Source organism: Rhinopithecus roxellana, chromosome 8 (assembly GCF_007565055.1).
Source record: "Rhinopithecus roxellana isolate Shanxi Qingling chromosome 8, ASM756505v1, whole genome shotgun sequence".
Taxonomy (NCBI): Eukaryota; Metazoa; Chordata; class Mammalia; order Primates; family Cercopithecidae; genus Rhinopithecus; species Rhinopithecus roxellana.
Window position 1 is genome coordinate 69,661,541 of NC_044556.1, and position 23,006 is coordinate 69,684,546.

The 23,006-nt window shown below is 39.2% G+C and overlaps 1 protein-coding gene across 10 annotated transcripts in view; it reads right to left on the reverse strand.

The window, feature by feature from the left end:
* Positions 1-23,006, reverse strand: part of RPS6KC1 (ribosomal protein S6 kinase C1) — a 219,633-nt gene that overhangs the window by 41,449 nt on the left and 155,178 nt on the right. For all 10 annotated transcript variants that reach the window (XM_030935916.1, XM_030935919.1, XM_030935918.1 and 7 more), the window contains 2 exons: positions 3,365-3,412; positions 1,666-1,798 (listed from right to left, as the gene is read on the reverse strand). In XM_030935916.1, coding sequence (XP_030791776.1) covers positions 1,666-1,798; positions 3,365-3,412 — 181 coding nt within the window. The remainder of the gene's footprint in view (positions 1-1,665; positions 1,799-3,364; positions 3,413-23,006) is intronic.

Genomic DNA, 23,006 nt, shown 5'->3' on the forward strand with positions numbered 1-23,006 from the left:
TATTTGCATTGTAATTTACTATCTTTATATTACAAAACCATCTTAAAATTAAACAATAGACACCTACAATGAATGGTCAAAAGAGACAAATTTTATGGTCATGTGACCATTCAAAGTCAGGTATGGTCGATAGTAAAGAAGGATCTAAAATAGTAGAAAATTTAAAAGTCATAAGTCTATGACTTTAAAAGATTATAAAAATTTTCCACACTATTCAAGTAAAATCAATTGAAACATCAGCTTCAAGAGGTATAAGGGATAGTGAGAAGATGGTAGAAAAAACCTGAAAAATTATGTGGAGAAGGAAAAGGAAGAGGAAGAAGAGGAAGATACAGCTACAAATAACAGAGGTAAGCTAAGATTGAAAATTTTGCCATAGATAATCTCCAACATGAATAATCCACACTGGGTAATAGAATATTGACTATAATTACATTCATCCTACTGACCTTGTTCTAAATTATTATGGATTATTACTACGCAAGTTATTTTGTTCCACACCAGAGGTGGCTGTATTTCGCTATCAGATGACATGACCTCTAATTCAATAATGTCTGTAATGCACTGGTATCCTCAGATAAAAGCTGTCTATAATGTCTGAACAAAGGTGAATTAGTTATCCAATTCACACACACAATTAACTCTCTTAATACCTGAGAGACCATAGAGCCCCTTCTGAATTTCCTATTAAATACTGCATATGGAGGTCTTCCCTCCATCTGTAGTTATCTTGTGCTGTACTTCACAATAAACAATATTGTTTATTGCCCCCATCAAAAATCTTGCATTCGTTATCATATGAGACCTCATTCCAGAAAGCAATGACTTCTTTTCCTAAAAAATTGTATTAAATACAAATGTTATGCCTATTAGTAAAGTACAATAGTTATATAAAAATAATAATGCCTTCACGAAATATGGGAAACAATTAAAATTTTTTTACTATTTTACGAACACCTCTTAAAAGTCAAATGGCAATATGTATTAAGTGAATTTATATTTATATGTGTTTGCAGTCATCCTAAATAAAAAACTATTTATTTAAATTCAGGTATTAAAGGGCAAAAAAAAAATCAAAACATAATATTTTTTGCCACCTGTTCCCTCTACAAAGAGCTGAAATTTCATAAACAGTTTGAAGGCAGAGAACTATGCCTCTGCTTTGTACCCATATGTGATGCCAATGGCTGTATTCATAAAAACTCAGATCAGAATAACTAGGTAACGTCAAATGTTAAGCAAACACCCTTGACTTCTAAAAGAAGGAGGTAATTAATTAATTCTTCAGGGGATGCTTTTCATTTTAGTCATCTAACATAATGTATCCTTTCAGCAGGGAACAAGCGAACAAAATATCACTAAAATAAAATCTAGCTCTTTTACCACACATTCACATTAAAGTTCTCATTATATTAGGTAAATTTCATGAGAAAGTAAGTAGTGAAGTAAATCTACAAATGGTACCATAGTTCACATGAAATCTGCTGTTCACCTGGGTTTTCATTTTCCCTCACAACTCAAAATAGGGAGGTAGAGCAGAGGAATAGGAAATGGTTTCTTAAACATGTTTCATATATTCTATCTGCTCATGAAATGACAGAGAGAAACTGGAAGCTAAGCAGGTGACATTCTTCACTGCATAAACAATCCAAACTACAAACCAACCTTCCGCATGCTGCAGCACAAGAAATACTGACTCCTCAGAGATGATGTACTTATGCAGACACACCATGTTGGGCACACAGCGGGGGATGATGGTCTTTCTGTTCCTGCTGTATTCACTGCTTTTCCTTAGACCCTGACAGAGAACAAAAAGGTCAGTTGTATCCTCAGTTGCCTTTGGAGCCTGCTGTGCTCTGTGTTTATCAACCAAACTAATCTATCTGAGTTACTCTGGGCTTCAGAGAAACCACTCATCTGCTGCTCTATGCCCCCCAGTCCCTGGAGGCTCTGCTGATGGCATCTGGCGTGAATCCAGAGAAGGAAGATGCCACAAAGCTGCCATTAAAATCAATTACGTGGGTCAGTGTTTTTATTAGAGATGCTCTCAAACTAAGTCATCAGGATGACACACAGTTATTTCTCTGTGACCTTTTCTTAAGCTTTATTTTACTTATCTATATCTTTAAAGCAGTAGACATTGTAAGACCAATGCAAACTCCTGAGACATAAAACATATTCTTAGATTAAGCAGGCAATTTTAAAATCCTATCCCCCAGAAATGCAAACAATATTAAGTCTTCTTACAAGGAATAAGGTTTGTCTATTTTCTGGTGTCATACTCTGTTTTCAAAAACTGGGGAAATGTCAATGATAAAGTATATTCACACACACACACACACACACACGTTTCAGTATGTGTCAATGTGACCTACTGCCATGCCTTATCAGCAAAAGAAAAAGCATCAGAAAAAGAAATATAAAATTAATAAATTCATCTTCTGAATGCTGTGAAAATGCTTAAATTAGGCTATTTTCAGAATATGTACTAGCACAGCCCATTCCAAATACAATTTCAAAATTTCAAAATTGAGGGTTCTTTCTCTCCTGATTAATTTAGTTATAAATTATATTATGTATAGAATCAAAATTAAATTTAGATCAAAAAGAGGACCAGGAATGCAGATAATGCTTTCCCAAAATACCTGTAACAAGACTTTAAGGCAAAATTTTAGCTCTTAAGAACTGTAGTGATAATCAAAGGTGAGACTGTGTGTAGTCTTCATGACTATAAAAAATGTTCTTGAGATGTATTTACACACTACACATTCAAACAACATGAAATGATTCTTCAATTTATCCAAATTATTTCCTCCATACTCTGTATCAAAAAAAAAAATATTGTTAAATGCATGCTATCAACCATGATGGAAGGATAGAAAAAAAAAGTAAATAAATATCACCAGAAACAACATTAAAAGACATTCAAAACCTAGGGGGGAAATATTAACTACTTAGTTAGTATTAACTAAATACTAACTAAAATATTTTCTTTCAGAAGCATAATTTGAAATTAAAATTTTAAATTCATTAAACATATAAATTTTACTTACTCTTTTTTTTTTTTTTTTTGAAACAGGGTCTCACTCTTGTTGCCCAGGCTGGAGTGCAATGGCGCAATCTTGGTTCACTGCAATCTCTGCCTCCTGGGTTGAAGTGATTCTCCTGCCTAAGCCTCCCGAGTAGCTGGGATTATAGGCGCCCACCATTACACCCGGCCAATTTTTGTATTTTTAGTACAGATGGGGGTTTCACCATGTTGGCCAGGATGGTCTTGAACTCCTGACCTTAGGTGATCTGCCTACCTCAGCCTCCCAAAGTGCTGGGATTACAGGCACCGCACCTGGCTACAAATTTTACTTACTTTTAAAATGAAAGTCTGTTCTGTCCTTGTGTCCATTACAAGTAAAACCTACATAAAAGACATGAGTAATAATTGATTAACAATACAATGAAACATTAAGTCTTAGCTTTAAACTAAACTTTAAGAGTGGGGCAGGGCTGAAATTTAATCCCCTCCCCAAAATTGTTCATTTCTGAATAAGTTTTTTTAAGTTGGCAAATTATAGGATCAAAATAATCTTATCCAAAATAGGCTTTATTATGGTTTCCTTTTCTAAAAATGACATATTTTAGAAACATTACTGTTTCCTAAAGTATTTTAAAATGTATTTCTTAGAAGTAAAGGACATATTATTTTAAACAGAGTTTTCCCTCTTGGAACATATATGATCAACAGGAAGTGGTTCAAAAAAAATTGTTCAAGTCTCAATTTTCTTTCTAAAATCTCCTATGTAGCAACTTGCTATAATGTGATCTCAATAACTCAGGCTCTAGCCTAAGGCATCCTTTTGGTACCACTTCACCCTGGATTCACCTTAACACCTCTTTCCACCAAATCCTATCAGCTCTGTCTTCAAAATGTATCCAGAATCTGAACTCACCTTACCATTTCCACAGTTAATACTCTGATTCAAGCAAAGACCAGCTCTCACCTAACTTGTAACTATGGTGTCCCAGCTGACCTCCCTGCTTCCATCTGTGCTGCCCTGTGGTCTATGCTCAAAGCAGTGGCCAGGGTTTTCTTTTTAAAACATAAGTTAGAACATGGCACTCTTCTTATCTCACTGAGAGAAAAAGCTTAAGCCCATAAAATGACCTCAAGACCCTTCATAACCTCTCACACATTGCCCCCTTAAACTACTCATTCCCACCCCTCATCTTGATGGATAAAATAAATTAACAGAAGTATGAAATTATCCCACCCTATTAAGGCTTTATTATTTTGGAAATACTACAATAGCAAAGATTGGTAAACTTTTTCTTTAAAGGGCCAGACTGTAAATATTTGGGGCTCTGCTGGCCTATGCAGTCTCTGTTATAGCTTTTCAACTTTGTCATTATACAACAAAAGCAGCCGCAGACTGAAATTGGCCATGGGAGGAGGATTTGTACTACAGAAATCAGCAAACACTGCAAATGAGCCTCTTCACCCTACCAGAGAGCTGTCAAATATCTACCAGCCCACCACTGGATAAGAAGAGACAGAAATTAAGGATGAAAAAAAAAAGATGTTAAGCTTAAAAAAAACAAAGAATTTTTAAAAGGTGAGAAGAAACAGGAAAGTTGAGATGGAAAACCAGTTTGAGAAGATGGAAAATTCCATTTTAGATAATCAAGTTGAAACAATAGTGACAACTTCATCTTTGTCTTCTCTTCTGAGTGTCTGACCTACACTACTTAAATTTCCATTAATTTCAATACAATATTCTCACAGGTACCGCATATCCTCTTCCCAAGGCCCTGACTTCATCAAACAAACACACAAACAGCCTGCTCCTCCTCCTATGGTACTAAGTAACACCATCTTCCATTCATGCTCTGAAACAGTGGTCTAAGTTACTATGAACTCTCTCCTGTCTCCCACCTTCAGAACAAGTGACTGATCCAGTATTCAACAATTATACACTGATCACCTTCTAAATACCAAGTATTTAGAATCAATTCTAAACCAATCAAATCAATTCTACCTCCTAAGCACTTCTCTTATCCACCCTCTATTCTCTAATCTGCCATATTTTAAGCATTTACTATGTCCTATACTTTACCCATGTGTAATCAATATTAATCCTCCTAACAAGTCAATGATTTATTTTGTTTTATTTTATTTTCATTGAGACTGGGTCTCACTCTGCTACCCACGCTAGAGTGCCGTGGTGTGATTTTAGCTCACTGCAGCCTCAACCTCCCAGGTTCAAACGATCCTCCCACTTCAGTCTCCCAAGTAGCTGGTACTACAGGCATGTGCCACAATGCCTGGATGAATCTTTTTTTTTTTTTTTTTTTTTTTTGGTAAGACAGGGGTCTCACTGTATTGCCTAGGCTTGTCTTGAACTCCTGGGCTCAAGTGATCCACCTGCCTTGGCCTCTCAAAGTGCTGAGATTATAGGGATAAGCCACCAGGTCTGCCCCAGTGAAATAATTTGACCATCCTATTCTACATTAAAAGACATTACAGACATGTCTTCTTATGGACATAAGACATTCTTATTATGTAGAAGCTATAAAGGTCGGTAACAGTATCTAACAAAGGTGAGGATTTCAGTAAGATAATCTTATAAAAGTACAGCCAGTTGCTATTACTGCTATCACTATTATTGCTTCTTTTTCCCTGAAATGTTCCCCCAGCCACTTATCAAACAAGTATGCATCTTTCCATACACAGCACAAATGTCACTCTATCTCTCAGTAACACTGACTACTTTCTTCCTTTCTTCTGCTGTTTTACACAGCACCAACATCTATTGTAGCATCTCTAACCCTTCAATTTGGGGGTCTGTCTCCCAATGAGACTTCAAGCTCTTTATGTGCATGCGGTAAGGCAGGATAATGGGCCCCAAAGATGTTCATACCCTAAGAATCCCCAGCATTTGTGAACGTGCTATGTTACTGGCAAAAAGGCCTTTGCAGATATAATTAAGGTACGGACCTTAAAACAGAGAGATTACAGTGGATTATCTGGGTGGGTTCCAAAATATCACATGAATCCATTTCAAAAACAGAGAACTATCTTCTACAAAAAGAAATGCAAAGCACAGAAATGATATGGCTGAAAGGAAAATCATATTCAAAGCATGAAAGGGATGCATGGCTGCTGGCTCTCAGGTGCAAAGGCCCACATGCAAGAACTGAAGAGAGGCTTCTAGGATCTCATAGCAAGCCTAAGAAGGAACCTAGGCAACTTCTAGGAGTACAGAGCAGTCCTTGGCTGATAGCCAGCAAAGAAACAGAGTTCAGTCCTACAACTCTGTGGAAAGAACAGAATTCAGTCAACAACCTGAATGAGCTTGGAAGCAGATTCCTCTCCTGAGCCTCCAGTAAGGAATATAGCCTTGCCAACACGTTGATTTCAAACCAGCAACTGTGTTAGACTTCTGACCTATAGAACTTTAATAATTTAGTTGTTATACACTGCCAACTTTGTGGTAATTTGTTATGACAGCAATAGAAAACCAATAGCATAAAAATTATTCTATCACACAATACACTGTTCTCACACAGTGAATGTTTAATAAACATATGGTTAGTGAATTCAAGTCTAAAAGTTTGTAAGGTAAATGACGACATGGGAATAGAGCTTAGAAAATAAGTCGGTACTAATGATTTATATTTGAGCATTCTCCATAAAGATAAAAACTAAAGACACAAGAATGAATCCCACTGGAACACTTCCTTTATTTCAGGCACTGTGCTGGGCTTTAAGGAATTAAATCATGTAACTCTCTCAATAATCCAAAGAGGTAGGTAACTTTTATTAATCAAGTTTACAGATAAGGAAATAAACATAAAACTGATTGTATCTCTCTGGAGTGCACTCTGAAACACTGGAACTTCTTTAACCTCGGGACTTTGTCCATACTCACAAAGACAGTAAGTGGTAGAGGGTAGTCTGGCTCCAGGTTTCTTTCTCTTTAACTGCTAAGCTATACTATTTATTTCTGAATTTTGAAAATATATATAGTTGAAATATTGTGAGTAAATAAAACAATAACCAAAAGTGTAGTGAGAAAAGTACAAAGAGAAAACATGGTGGTTCAGATGACAGAGAAAGACGATGCTTAAGATGAGTGTAATCTATGCCAAACAACAGAGAGAAGCCAAGAAGAATGAGGACTGAGAAACCATCACTAGTTAGGGCAGTTAGGAAGTCATATGTAACTTTCAATACAGCATTGTACAGTGAACTGCTGAGGATAAAAGCCAGATTGCACGGAGTTAATAATGAGTGATAAGAAAATAGAGGTGACATATATAAGCCTTTCAATAGCAAAGTATGTCAGAAGAAGGAAAAACACTGAAACGAAATAGTGGGATCATCAGTTGAAACAAAGGGTTTGACTTTTATTATTTTTCAGATGGGATAGACTTATTCTTTCCATAGCTGCCCTTTGAGTTATAATCAACACAAATCTTGAGCCTCCAAAATATGAAAACACATCTGTGAACTTTAAGAGTTAAATCAACATATCAAGAATGTAAAAGGAGGCACCATGGCCCTCTTTCTGCAAAGGAGAGCTCAATAAATATATTTTGAACATCTGTTGAATCTGTGAAGACATTTAGTGTTCCTTCAGTCTCATTTGTTGTTATATGAGGTGTGACTTTTTTTTTTTTTTTTGAGATGGAGTCTTGCTCTGTTGCCCAGACTAAAGTGCAGTGGCATGATCTTGGCTCACTGCAAGCTCCGCCTCCTGGATTCACGCCATTCTCCTGCCTCAGCTTCCCGAGTAGCTGGGACTACAGGCGCCCGCCACCACGCCTAGCTAATTTTTTGTATTTTTAGTAGGGACGGGGTTTCACCATGTTAGCCAGGATGGTCTCGATCTCCTGACCTTGTGATCCACCCGCCTTGGCCTCCCAAAGTGCTGGGATTAGAGGAGTGAGCCATCGCACTTGGCCTATATGAGGTGAGACTGTTAAGTCACTTACCAGAAAGCCAATTCTATTTGAACAAGACACATCTATATGAAGTAGAATACATCTCACTAGGTAAAAGGCATGGAAGCTGTACAATCAAAGGAAAGAACTTCTCCCTATAAAAAGCCTCTTAATTGACTCAACAAAATATACCTGCATAAATCAGGAGTGATACCTCTTTACTGATCTCACTTAGCCATGAAGCATGAAGCAGATCAGATAAAAAGGTCAAATTGGCTGGGTGCAGTGGCTCATGCCTGTAATCCCAGCACTTTGGGAGGCCAAGGTGGATGGATCACCTGAGGTCAGGAGTTCAAGACCAGCCATGGCCAACATGATGAAACCTCGTCTCTACTAAAAATACAAAAATTAGCCGGGCATGGTGGTGGGCACCTGTAATCCCAGCTCCTTGGGAGGGTGAGGCATGAGAATCGCTTGAATCAGGAGTCAGAGCTTGCGGTAAGTTGAGATCATGCCACTTCCACACTCCAGCCTGGGCAACAGACTGAGACTCCATCTCCCAAAAAAAAACAAAACAAAATTAAGATGGATAAACAAGGCTGGGAAATGCTGCTTTGTTTATATTTTCTTCTCCTATGAAGTTTGTGTGCAACTAGACAACGTTCACATTGAGGCAGTAAACATAAGAACATATGTGATTTTTTAAAAATGTGCCCTTTGACTGTCAATTTCTCCCAAACAGGTGTTGGCTAAATGATTATAAATTGGCCTCTGGATACACCTCTTCAACTGAGCCGTACAGGGCTGGTGATAATATAATTAGACCCAAAAACATCAGGCTGGTGAATGCTTTCCATCTGTTTGGCAATAATGTTTAGTTAACAATAGTCTTTAAAAGAAGCACCTTCAACTTCAGTTCTTAAAGTTATTTATAGAGCCATTCTTAACACACCAGCACTCCTGCTAACAAGAGCTTTAGCCGCTTGGAAATTATTAGCCATACAGCTGTACACAAAGAGAAACGACTGCATTTAACATCTGTATCTTTCCAAATTTACACGCTTCAACCTCATTTAAAGTCATTTCTTAATGAACAGTGCTATGGTGCTGCATTAATATTATAGTTGCATGCACAAAGATCATAAGGAGCCAAACATTTTTTTTAATGCCAACAGTAGGCCAATCTGTAATGGAACTGTCAGCATAAAGGACAAAATAATAGCTTCTTTAACCCTCAAACAGAATTTGTTCATTTGTAGACTAGAACACATCAATTTAAAAACTGCTCATGGGTTTGCTCACCTTTATAAAGACAAAAATCTAATTTGTACTAGCTTGATACAATTGTCTTTCCAATAAAAGCCTCCTAAAACCATCTTTTATTTCATGATAAAACAAGTACTATAACTAAAACTGTCATGAAATAATTATCTTGGATAGCATACCTTATTGAAAGAATACAATTAGTGTGTTTCTCCCTTTCATTTTTCACACTTACTTATCAGCCCTATATTAGCATATGGTCTAACAGAAGAGATTACTTCATCTTTGCCCATACTAATACATGAAATAACAGCTCCTAACTTGAGGGAGGGTGCAAGGGGGAAGCAGACAACTTATTCCTTAAGGATTAGCCTCATCTGTTCTTCAATTCCAACAGCACAGTGAAACTTGCCCACTTTTCTTTCATAATAGTAGTAGGAAAAGCTCCAACTGATTACAGGTTAGAGTCTATTTGTTAACTAGAATTAAGAAAGGAGTAATATTTAAGTAGGCAACCATCTTTGCAAAGAAAAGAGGGAGAAGGGGTACACCAAAAGTATCAAATGATGATTTTTAAGCATAGAAAGAAAAATAATATGGAGAAGAGAAAAGAGATATGCTACTACGAAGAAACTATGACTGTGGTGAAGAAGTGTGGAGAGTTCCCTTCAGTGGGGATTAAGTGTCTCCCCATTCATGAATCTTAAGATATTTCATTTAAATGTTGACAATGGAAGTTTGGAAGTCCCTGAAAATAACTTCAGCTCCAATTCCTTTTAAAAGAAAGATTACTTGGGTAATTTGAGGGAACGTCTGTCTCTACTTTGGTGCCAGTTACTTCATGGGACTCCAGAACAATTAATACTAGTTAAAATAATGCTTCAGTCTACAGAAAATTAGTACAACCACCATGGAAAACATTATGGAGATTCCTTAAAGAACTAAAAGTAGAACTACCATTTGATCCAGCAATCCCACTATTGGGTAGCTACCCAAAGAAAAAGAAGTCATTATATGAAAAAGACACGTGCATATACATGTTTACAGCAGCACAATTAGCAACTGCAAAGATACCGAACCAACCTAAGTGCCCAGCGACCAATGAGTGGATAAAGAAAATGTGGTATATATACTCCATAGAATACTACTCAGTCATAAAAGGGAATGAAATAATGTCTTTTGCAGCAACTTGGATGAAGGTGGAGGCCATTACTCTAAGTGAAGTAACTCAGGAATGGAAAACCAAATACCGTATGTTCTCGTAAGTGGGAGCTAAGCTATGAGGATGCAAAGGCATTTAAGAATGATCTAATGGACTTTGGGGACACAGGAGGGAAGGTTGGGAGGTGGGTGAGGGATAAAATACTACGTATTGGGTACAGGGTACACTGCTTGAGTAATGGATGCACTTAAATCTCAGAAATCACCACTAAAGAACTGATCTGTGTAACCAAAACCACCAGTACCCCAAAAACTATTGAAAAAAAGAAAAGAAACAAAAAGACTACAGGACAAACACAGAGCATCCCTTAATGGTGTCGCATATAATCTGATTTGTGTTTGCTGCTTATAATCTGAATGAGATATCAACTGTGTTAAGTCATGCTCCTGGTAATTCATATATAAATAACGATAACAGAAAGAATAAAATCAACACAATAAAGAAACTAGAGAAAATATTACAAGCCCAATTTTGCATGTAAGAGTTTTTCCCAACATACTTTCATATGAACATGATTGCACTTACTATACTCTCTTTCAAAAATAGTCCATACTTGACTAGTATTAGATCTGAATTTTTAACTAGATGGGCAAATTTACAAAAGCTGGTAACGTTATCCTTCTATAGAAATGGTTTTGAACAACAAACCTAGAGCATTAAAACTTTGCTTTCCTCCCCTAACACCATGCATGATTATCAAATGTTATTCATATTTTCTGCTAAAATAAAACTCACTTTGTATTCTTAAAACATCCAAAATGCGTTTCTACTCTTAATTCCACACCTTATTTTCATAAGGCATCTTTATAAAAATGCAACTACTAGAAAACAAGGAATAGTACTCGGCAACCTTTAATATCAAGAATTCTCCCAACTGCGGTCTAACTTCTCTTTCTTTGGCATTGGAAGGCCAGCAATGTTCCCTGTACCATTGCCCAGCAACTCCAAAAGCAAAACATGTTGCTCCTACAGTTTTAGTCCATCAGAAGCTGCACCATCAAGAGCATCAGAATGAACAGACCATGCAGAGACACTTCTCTCATGTTATGCCATGAAACCAATCTGTCTTTGGTTTCGTAAGTTTTCCACTGATGAAAATGCAAGCTTAAAGAGTAAAATTTGACATGGATACTTATAACTCCAGTCTAAAAGATATTTTCAGCTACTACTCTCAAGGATACATTTTAAATTGAGAAAAATATATAAGGTACCCCTAAGATTTATGGGTAACAAAGAAAATCCTTTGGAGCCTTACCAATGTTTTATTTGTGCTAGAACTTCCCACATAGCAGATTATCATGAAGTGAACAAATAATCCAAAAAGGTTAGCAATGTTCCCTGTACCCACTGCTCAGTAACTCCAAAAGCAAAATATGTTACGCCTACAGCTTTAGCTCATCAGAAGTCGCTGCATCAATTTCTGCAAAGCTAACAAAGTTAAGAATGTCAGAGTCAAGAATCACCAACTAATTTAGAACAAAATGAAATATCTCTTTGAGGCAGGTTGAGTTCTTCAGGCTCCTATTTGATCCAGAAATACCTTCAAATGTAGAAAAAACAGACCAAATCTACCAGAATTATATGAAGATTGTACTTAAAATCCATATCTCTTCATAGTTATTAAAATCCAAAATGCCATAATTCAAAATATACTCTGTTTATCCAAATACCTGGGATTCCTAAAAGCATCCTATTTTTCAATTTATGTAGTTATCTTATTTATCTTAACTACCAACAAATTGGGGCAGAAACAGGGGAAAAGGAACCAGGTTAGGAAGAATAAGTAACATAAGACTAAACTGGTAAATAACTACTTCTATAAGAACACAACGAATTGTAGATTTCTTTAAACTCCCAGACATTCACAAAGGTTTTAGTATGCTAATTTTTAATTAAAAGATATTTCAGCAGTCAAAGCTCTTTCATATGCACTACTGATTCTTCATCAAACGTCAACTTTCCAACTTAACACCAGTTTAGCCTGTGGCAGCCTGAAGGTTTACCATCTGCTGCTACCCAAAGTCACTGTGGCCACCTTCAGAACATATGCATCAAAGCCCCGAGATAAGAGACTGAAGAAATACTGCCTAAGTCAGCATAAGGGGGATGATGAACCCAGAGGCAGGCAACAGGCAAACTACCAGAAAATACAGAACATCATGAACCATCAGTTAGCCTATGGAAAAAGTACCCAAGGTCACAGGGGACTCCAATGGCTGAACAAAAAGACAAGAGAAATACTACTCCTAATGGAATAGATTTAAGTCATTATGTGATCTTTCTATTAAAAAAAAAAAAGTCTAGTCATATTTAAAATCACCTGCAATTTAATTGAAAATATGGATTATGGTGAATAAAATGAAATATAAAATGTAAGGTGTTTTATTTAGTCTATGGATAATAATAAAGATTGTATTTTTTATGAAGTCACAAAAGTAGAGTATTATGTTTTGAAAGGCTTGCTTTTCTGGTACTATCATATCCATACTTCAAACATAACATGAGAAAATAGACTTTGAGACAGATTTAACAAAATCTGCAAAATACCACTTTAAAAACCTGATGCCATATATTTAAGGTAATGATCATGTTTACCATAATACCTCATATAAAAACAAAATACTGTGGTGTCTTTTAAAAACAGAATCTCAAGAATCTAACTATATTCAATTCTAACATTGAATAACTGGTATGTATTCATCGTAAAAGAAATGTATTCATAGGAAATTTTCTTAGACTTCATCTTTGCTTTCTGCTTTTTAAAATGTATTTTAAATGTAGTTAGAAGAAAATAAGTATAGAAGATATTTTCCAGAAAATTACACAAAAGCATCTTTTAATTCTTAGTTTTAAAATGGCAACAGAAGGCTGGGCACAGTGACTCACATCTGCGATCCAGCACTTTGGGAGACTGAGGCAGGCAGATTGCTGAGGCCAGGAGTTCAAGACCAGCCTGGCCAACAGGGCAAAACCCTCTTTCTATAAAAATACAAAAATTAGCTGGGTGAGGTAGCACATGCCTGTAACCCCAGTTATTTGGGAGGCTGAGGTACAAGAATCACTTAAACTTGGCAGGCAGAGGTTGCAGTGAGGTGAGATCACACCACTGCACTCCCACCTAGGTGACAGAGCAAGACTCCATTTCAAAAAAGTAAAATAAAATGGCAGCAGATGCATTGTTTTGTGTTAATTCTGATCTTAATCTAGATTTTTAAAGATTCTTCAATGCTTCCACAGAGAATTAGTTATAAACTAACTTAAAAATAAGGCATTATTAAACATTCATGTACCATAAAAACTGTAGTAATAAAAGTAATAAAGCACATTTATCTTACCCTATATTTAAACTTGATTAATACAAACATAGCCTGTTGAATGCCAATATCAATAGTTTCTATGACACAATACTGTATTGTGTGTGTATATCCCATGTGAATTCAATTTATACCTATAAATACTTAGTAATTTGGGTAAGTATGATGGTTTTTTTTTTTTTTTTTTGAGATGGAGTCTTGCTCTGTCGCCCAGGCTGGAGTGCAGTGGCCGGATCTCAGCTCACTGCAAGCTCCGCCTCCCGGGTTTACGCCATTCTCCCGCCTCAGCCTCCCGAGTAGCTGGGACTACAGGCGCCCGCCACCTCGCCCGGCTAGTTTTTTTGTATTTTTTAGTAGAGACGAGGTTTCACCATGTTCGCCAGGATGGTCTCGATCTCCTGACCTCGTGATCCGCCCGTCTCGGCCTCCCAAAGTGCTGGGATTACAGGCTTGAGCCACCGCGCCCGGCCGTATGATGGTTTTTTAAAAATCAGTTTGTCATTGTGACAACAGCTGAAAACAGAGCAAATCCTACCAGAGTAAGTTTATCTTCCAAGATATGAATAGATTATGAATAATATTAGAAAAAGAAAATAAGCATATTTTGATAGTACTAAAACAGATTTACAAATAAAATTTACTCAAAATTCAAAAGCTAGTCATTCCTACATTGTTTCATTCCTCCGAGGGCCAGTGAAATATGATTGGCAAAGTTTTTTTTGACAGACTAATATCAGGATCATTAAAGATAAAGAAAAAATTTAAATGCTTTTCTAGTGGTTATCAATGAACTGATTCTAAACTTCATGTAGAAATGCAAAAGACCCAGAATAGCTAACACAATACTGACGTACAAAGCTGGAGGACTGATACTTCCTGACTCCAAGGCTTCCTATAAAGCTACAGTAATCAAGACAGTGTGGTACTGGCTAAAGAACAGACAAATCAATCAATGCAACAGAACAGAGAGCCCAGAAGGAGACCCACATAAATACACTCAACTCACTTTTGAAAAAAGAGCAAAGGGAATACAATGGAGCAAAGAGCCCTTTTAAAAATGGTGCTAGACTTCCACATGCAAAAACGTGAATCTAGTACAGACTTTACACTCCTAACAACAATTAACAAAATGGATCATAGAACTAAATGTAAAACATAAAATTATTAAAATCCTAGAAGATAACACAGGAGAAAACCTAGATAACTCTGAGTATGGTGATGACTTTTTAGATATAATATCAAAGGTAGAACCCACTCATGAAAGAAACAATTGATGATAGACTTCATTAAAATTAAAAACTTACACTCCATGAAAAACAGTGTCAAGAGAATGAGAAAATAAGCCACTACCAGAGAGAAAATATTTATAAAAGATACATCTGATAATGGACCATTAGCCAAAATATACGAAGAACTCTTAATAATTTTAAAAACCTGATTAAAAAATGGGCCAAAGACTAACAGACACCTCACGAAACAAGATATACAGGTGGCAAATAAGCATATGAAAAGATACTCAACATTGTATGTCATCAAGAAAGTGCAAACTGAAACAAGATATCACTACATACCTACTAGAATTGGCAAAATCCAGAACACTGACACCTCCAAATGCTGGCAAAGATACAAAGCAACAGACACTTCCATTCACTGCTGGTGGAAATGCAAAATAACACATCCACTTCGGAAGACAGTTTGGTAGCTTCTTACAAAACTAAACATACCCTCACCATAAATGAACCAGCAATTACACTACTTGGTCTCTACTCAAAGGAGCTGAAAATATATGCCCACAAAAACCCCTGCACATGGATGTTTACAGAAGTTTCATTCATAATTGCCAAAACTTGGAACAACCAACACATCCTTCAATATGTGAATGGATAAATAAACTGGGTTCATCTAGATAACAGAATACCATTGAGCATTAAAAATAAATGAGCTGTCAAGTCATGAAAAGCATAAAGAAACCTTAAATGCATATTACTAAGTGAAGAAAGTGTTTGGACGAACGGAGGCAAGATGGCGCATTTCTGGGTTCTTCATCACCAACTTTTCCCACACGTACGAAAACGCAGCCGGCGCCCAGGAAGGTGCAGACCAACCGGGCATGTGCCAGGTGACGTCAATCCGAAGAGACCAAGATTTACCTGGTCGCACCTGCGGAATGCCCCTGACACGCCCGTGCCCCACCTATTGCCCTCCCACTCCTAGAAAAGCCGCTCCCGGCCAGCGCGCCTCGCAAACTTCCTTAGTCCCCCACTCCTGTCAGGACTGCAGGAACTTCGTCCGAGAGCTCACCGGGCGACTCTCCCTACCCACCTCCTTCCCTGAAGCTAGGTGACCAAAAATAAATTTGCAGTTTTGCTCCTACCCTTGCCTACTCACTGGTTCTTTTGTGCCCGCTCTGGTGGTCTTTAGAAAAATCAGTTGGTGCCGAAGACCCGGGAGGAGACCCCTCCTCAGGCCTCTAAGGGTTGAGGAACCTCCTCCTGCTCCCACGCCGCAGACGGACCAGGACCTGAGACCCGCTTCCATCACTCTCACGGCCTCTCTGGGGTAAGTGCCCTTGTCTCCTCTTTACCTCCCTCGGCCAAAAATCCTGCGCAGGTCCAAGGCCCACTTTTGAGCCACCAAGTGGCTCGGGAGACCCGTTCAGGACGGAGACGTCCGCCTGAAGGTAATCTCCACCTTGGCTCCAAGAGCCTCCAGTCTGTCTCTGGTGGTTCCAAAGGACGCTTTGAAGCCAGGCAGAGATCCACTTCCATTTCCATTGTGTCCATTGTGTAAGTAAAGAGGAAACAAATGGGAAACCCCCAGTCCAAATTTCCAAAGAGCACCCCCTTAGGGTGCCTCCTAGCCAATTTAAAAACCTTACAGCTCGAACAAGACCTTAGGAGGTCTTGTTCCTTAGGAACAAGGTCTTCCTCCTTAGGAGGAAGCGGTTAATTTTCCTTTCCACTGTGGCATGATCGACCTCACCAATTTCTGCCAGCGGCTAGGCAAGTGGTCTGAAATTAATTACATACAAGGCTTTTGGGCCTTACGCTCTCGTCCCGATCTGCCCTATACTCCTCCTTCTCTCCCCGCTCTCTCCACCCCCTCCCTTCCTGCCCAGACTCCTCCTCCTCCCCCCATCCAGACTCCTCTTTCCTCCTCCTTATCTACTAGTAATCCACTCGGTCCCATGCCTCCTTCGGGGCCCCCAACTGGCTGTCTTGAATCCCCTATCTGCGCCCACACCCTCCTACAGTGTTAGCACCTTTGCGAGAGGTAGCTGGGGCGGAGAGGGTAGTCAGAGTACATGTCCCTTTTTCACTGGCAGATCTTTCCAAAATTGAGACGTGTTTAGGTGATTTCTCAGCTAACCCTACCATATACATAAAGGAATTTAGATACCTTTGTCAGGCCTATGACTTAACTTGGCATGACCTCCAGGTTATCCTAACCTCTACCCTACACCCTGAGGAGCAAAAGCGCATCCTAGCGGCGGCTTTACAGCCCAGTCGTAACCCCAAACCAGAGAGCACACATCCCGCAGACTCCAAGGCTACAAAAGGAGCCTGCTATAAGTGCGGCAAGGCAGGACACTATGCCAACAGGTGTCTGCAAGGTCCCCGAGCCCCAACGCAGCCTTGCTATAAGTGCAAGGCATCAGGACATTGGGCCAGTGAATGTCCTAACCCTCGTCCACCAGCAACCCCCTGCCCTGCTTGCCAGCAGGGAGGACACTGGAAGTCTGATTGCTCCACCCTGAGAACAGGTGCTGCATCTCCACATGACCCCCTTTCCCAGGATCCTGGGAGCTCCTTCCAGCTCCTACATCTGGACGACGACAACTGAAGGTGCCGAGACTTGGGGACCCCCGTCACCCTCGCCGAGCCGCGGGTAACTCTCCTGGTAGCGGGTAAGACAATTTTTTAATCAACAGCGAGGCTACCTATTCTGTTTTGCCGTCCTTCTCTGGACCTAGCCTTCCATCCAATATCTCTGTAGTAGGAGTAAGCGGAAAGCCATCCACTCCACGAAAAACTCCACTCCTTAATTGCTGCCTGGCCAACAACTACTTTGCGCACTCGTTCCTCATTATACCCTCATGCCCTACCCCCTTACTAGGCCGAGAAATCAGTTCAACTTTCCCCCACTCGCCTCAAACTTACTAAATTTTCTTAACTATCTCATACTCCCCAGCCTTGCCAGGACTATCCTTCTGGGTTTTGCCCATATTCCAACAGATGCTTCCATTCCTCATTCCTATACTAATACTGTGCCTTATTTTATTCTTCATCCGTACGTCCAAATACCAACCATAGGCCCCGACCTTAACGACGCCCCATAACAGCAGGAAGTAGCCAGACAGACCACGGCGCCCTTTATCACTATTATCAATAAAAGGTTGGACTGGATGAATGGAGGCAAGATGGCGCACTTCCGGGTTCTTCATCACCAACTTTTCCCGTGTGTGCGAAAATGCAGCCGGCGCCCGGGAAGGTGCAGACCAACCGGGCATGCGCCAGGTGACATCAATCCAAAGAGACCAAGATTTACCTGGTCGCACCTGCGGAATGCCCCCGACACGCCCGTGCCCCACCTATTGCCCTCCCACTCCTAGAAAAGCCGCTCCCGGCCAGCACGCCACGCAAACTTCCTTAGTCCCCCACTCCTGTCGGGACTGCAGGAACTTCGTACGAGAGCTCACTGGGCGACTCTCTTGGCCTCCTTTGCCGGAGGCCGACAGACCTCTCCCTACCCACCTCCTTCCCTGAAGCTAGGTGACCAAAAATAAATTTGCAGTTTTGCTCCTACCCTTGCCTACTCGCTGGTTCTTTTGTGCCCACTCTGGAGGTCTTTAGAAAAACAAATCAGAAAGCCAATCTGAAAAGGCTACATACTGATTCCATACTGATTCCAACTATATGACATTCTGGAAAAGGTAAAACTGTGGAGATAGAAAAGATCAGTGGTTACCACATGTTGGCAGGGAATGAATAAGCAGAGCACAGAGATTTTTAGGGTGGTGAAAATACTCTGTATGATATTATAATGCTAGACACATGTCATTATACATTTGTCCAACCCCACAGAATGTACAACACCAAGAATGATCTTAATATAAACTATTAACTGTAAGTGATTATGATGTGTCAATGAAAGGTCATCAATTGTAATAAATGTACCACTCTGGTGGGGCCTGTTGACAATAGGGGAGGCTATGCATGGGTGAGGTCAAGGGGGCACATGGAAAAACTCTGTCTCTCTCAATTTTGCTGTCACCCAAAACTGCCCTCAAAAAATAGTCTTAAAAAACAAAACGCTTCTCTACTTCCCATCTAAAAATCACTTGGCCAGATCCTTGGATTACATATCTTTACACAAATAACTAAAACGAGTCCTACACTAAAGTGATGCAAAATCCAGGTTATTCCCCAATAAATAAATTACAAACACAAATTTAAAATCTCTCATATTCATATGAGCCAAATGTCAATGAACGTGAGCCATTCCTCAATGACGTCTCACACTAAAGTGTGAAGTTAATGATTTAGTGAACAATAAACCTACCAAAGAAATATCATTTATGTAAAAAAAATTTTACTTTGTATAATTTTTCAAATTCTAGGCCTATACATCTATTACTTCATAAAACCTGCTTCCAAAGGACATGGTGTGTCTTTGTAAGGAAAATGGATATAAATACAGCAGAAGGCAGAACATAAAAGACAGAGAAATTGGGTTTAAAACAGAATTGCTAACGAGCTAGGAAAAACAACCACTTAGGAGGCTCTTCTCATATCCAAATGCTTTAAAAGCTAGATCTCTCTACAACTTTGTCATTCTCATTTTGATAGTCTGTTTTCTGTTTTTGTGAAGAATCTGCCCAAGGCCATAAAGGGATTATGCTAAAGAGAGGTTAAAACTCTAAAGTTCTGGGTTTATAGGCCCAAGTTCAGCTCATGCCATTCAATCCCATAATGAATGCATTTATTCTATTTTTCTAGTTTGAATTCTGAAGTTCACGTGGGATGATAACTTGACACTGTTAAATTTAGATGAAAATTAATTCAATTAAAAGTATAGTCTATTGTATCTAGCTTTAGCTTCTTATTTGCATTTGCTAGAAAAACCAAATACTCTGATGTTGATGTAAACTATTTCACTGTCCATTCATACCCTGGTTTAATATTTTCTGTCTGCTGCTAGATGTGCTCTATAAATACGCTTAAAATAAGTCCCTAAAAAGCACCAAATACATCCACATAGTTCTCGTTTATAGAATTAGGGCAGTATGTAGTCAGACAGTTAATAAATGTTCTCTCATAATGATAATAGACACAGAAACAACATTCTCAAGTCAATCAATACATATCCAACTAAGCTGTCAATGTCAAAGGTAGCCTGATTCCAATTCAGAAGAAAATCCCTCGAGGGCAAGGAAACTTTAAATGCTATTATTTTAAAATGTGTTTAATGAGTTTGTACTTTTGTAGCAGATGGAGCCAAACTTCTGGTATTGATTAAAATTTAACAGTATTTTTAAATGACCTAGAAAATTTATTGAGTATAAGACACAACGTGTTCATGTTCTGAAAAATTTCAAAATGTTTTAAAGCACATATGAAACACAAAGGCACAATATTCATTCTCAAATTGACAAGTTCATCGACTGCAACAAAGTACTCTGTCAACAATCTACAGGTATATTCTGTGAGAAACGGTGGAAACAGGACAAGCAGGAATGTTTGGACGGTTTTCAGTTTGTAATATCCTCTTGCTCTGATGCTTGAAGTATATATTTTGAGACACAGATTTACAGATTATGTGAAATGTTAAGACTCAATTTCGTCTCTTTTTGTTACCTTCAAACTTACTCAACAAGTATACTTGGTCAAGTATACTTCAGAAATCTGAAGGCTTACTGCAAAAGGCACAGAAATAACATCAAAAACTACTGTATAATAAAGATAAATGTTATTGTCAGAGGTGTTCAAACCAGAGCAACTCCATCTTGAACAGGGGTTGGGTAAAATGAGGCTGACTCCTGCTGGGCTGCATTCTCAGGAGGTCAGGCATTCTTAGTCACAGATGAGACACAAGGTTGGTACAACATACAGGTCACAGAGTCCCCACTGATAAAACACGATGCAGTAAAGAAGCCGACCAAAACCCACCAAAACCAATATAATGACAAAAGTCTCCTCTGGTCGTCCTCACCGCTCATTACACACTAATTACAATGCATTCGCATGCTAAAAGACACTCCCACCAGCACCATGACAGTTTACAAATGCCATGGCAATCCCTGCAAGTTGCCCTATATAGTCTAAAAAGGGTAGGAACATTCAGTTCTGGGAAATTCCCACCCCTTTCCCAAAAAACTCATGAATAGTCCACCCCTTATTCAGTTTCTATAATCAAGAAATAACCATAAGTATCCTCAGTCAAGCAGCCCATGCTCCTACTCTGCCTACAGAGTGGCATTCTTCTATTCCTTGTTTTTTTTTTTTTTTTTTGAGACAGAGTTTTGCTCTTGTTGCCCAGATGGGCATGCAGTGGCATGATCTAGGCTCACTGCAACCTCCACCTCCCAGGTTCAAGCCATTCTCCTGCCTCAGCCTGCCAAGTAGCTGGGATTATAGGCATGTGCCACCACACCAAGCTAATTTTGTATTTTTAGTAGAAATAGGGTTTCACCATGTTGGCCAGGCTGGTCTTGAACTCCTGACCTCAGGTGATCCACCCACCTCAGCCTACCAAAGAGCTAGGATTGCAGGCATGAGCCACCACACCCGGACTCCTTTACATTCTTAATAAACTTGCTTTCACTTTACTCTGCGGACTCATCCGGAATTCTCTCTTTCGTGAAATTCAAGAATCCTCTCTTGGGGTTTGGATCAATATTCCTTTCTGGTAACATTATCAAAGATGAGTTTGAGGTGGTAAAAGAATACAGGTAAAAGATATTTAAATCAGACAGCAGATGAAAGCGAGGGGGGGCTATTAAGAGAAAACAACAATTAAGAATAAGAAATTGGGACGGGCGCGGTGGCTCACGCCTGTAATCCCAACACTTTGGGAGGCCGAGGCGGGCGGATCACGAGGTCAGGAGATCGAGACCATCCTGGCTAACACAGTGAAACCCCGTCTCTACTAAAAAATACAAAAAATTAGCCGGTTGTGGTGGCGGGCGCCTGTAGTCCCAGCTACTCGGGAGGCTGAGGCAGGAGAATGGCGTGAACCTGGGAGGGGGAGCTTGCAGTGAGCCGAGATGGTGCTACTGCACTCCAGCACTCCAGCACTCCAGCCCTCCAGCCTGGGCGACAGGGCAAGACTCCGTCTAAAAAGGAAAAAAAAAAAAGAATAAGAAATTGAGGAAGAAAAGGGAAAGAAGGCACTCCAGGTAGAGGGGTACATAACGTGTGAAATGTGATGCATTTGTATCCCTCCAAGTTCCATGGGGCTATAGCAACATAATATGCTGTGGTGTGGTCTTAGTTCATCCAGAAGGGGGAAAACCAAGTTAAGAACCAATAGAGAAAGGAAGGACTAGATCACAAAGAACTTTATAAGCTTAGCTTGAAGTTTAAACTTTATCCTTAAAACTGTGAAAAGGTTTTAGATTTTAAGTATATCCTGAAATTATCTCCTAAAAACAGGAAGACATGAAAAAAGTATATACAATCCATGCCACTGCAGAGCCAGTGAGATAGCCACCCTTTTCCACACAAGCAGAAGACTAAAGGTTCAACCTCTGAAGATGTGGAATGAGACAGGTGCTACAAACAGCCAAAGGTGGGACTGAGGAGTGGTACTGAAAACAGAGGCATTATGTGAAAACCTGTACACCAAATGGTGAGGACATCATTCCTGCTTACACCACTGGGCTCCCACAATGATGCTGGTCTTAAACTAACTCCCTAAGTAGATTATGATGTTCTTCTCTGAGAAAACCAATTGGCCCAAGAGATAAAACACACAGATACTGACATTTGTTTGATCTCTCAACAAAACATCTAGATTGTTACTCAAATGGAAAAAAGATGAGCAAAGGCACAGCTCAAAAAATGAAAAAGAGTTCCACACTGCAACATCACTGTGAAATTATAGAACACCAGGGACGAAAAGAAAATCCTACAGGCCTCCGAAGAGAAAGGCCGAGAAGGAGGAAAAACAAGTCACACACAAAGAATCAGGAATTGAAAAGTAATACAGAAGACTGATGAAGAGATTCCGAGAATAACAAAAAGTGGAAGTATAAAGAGGAGAGCTAG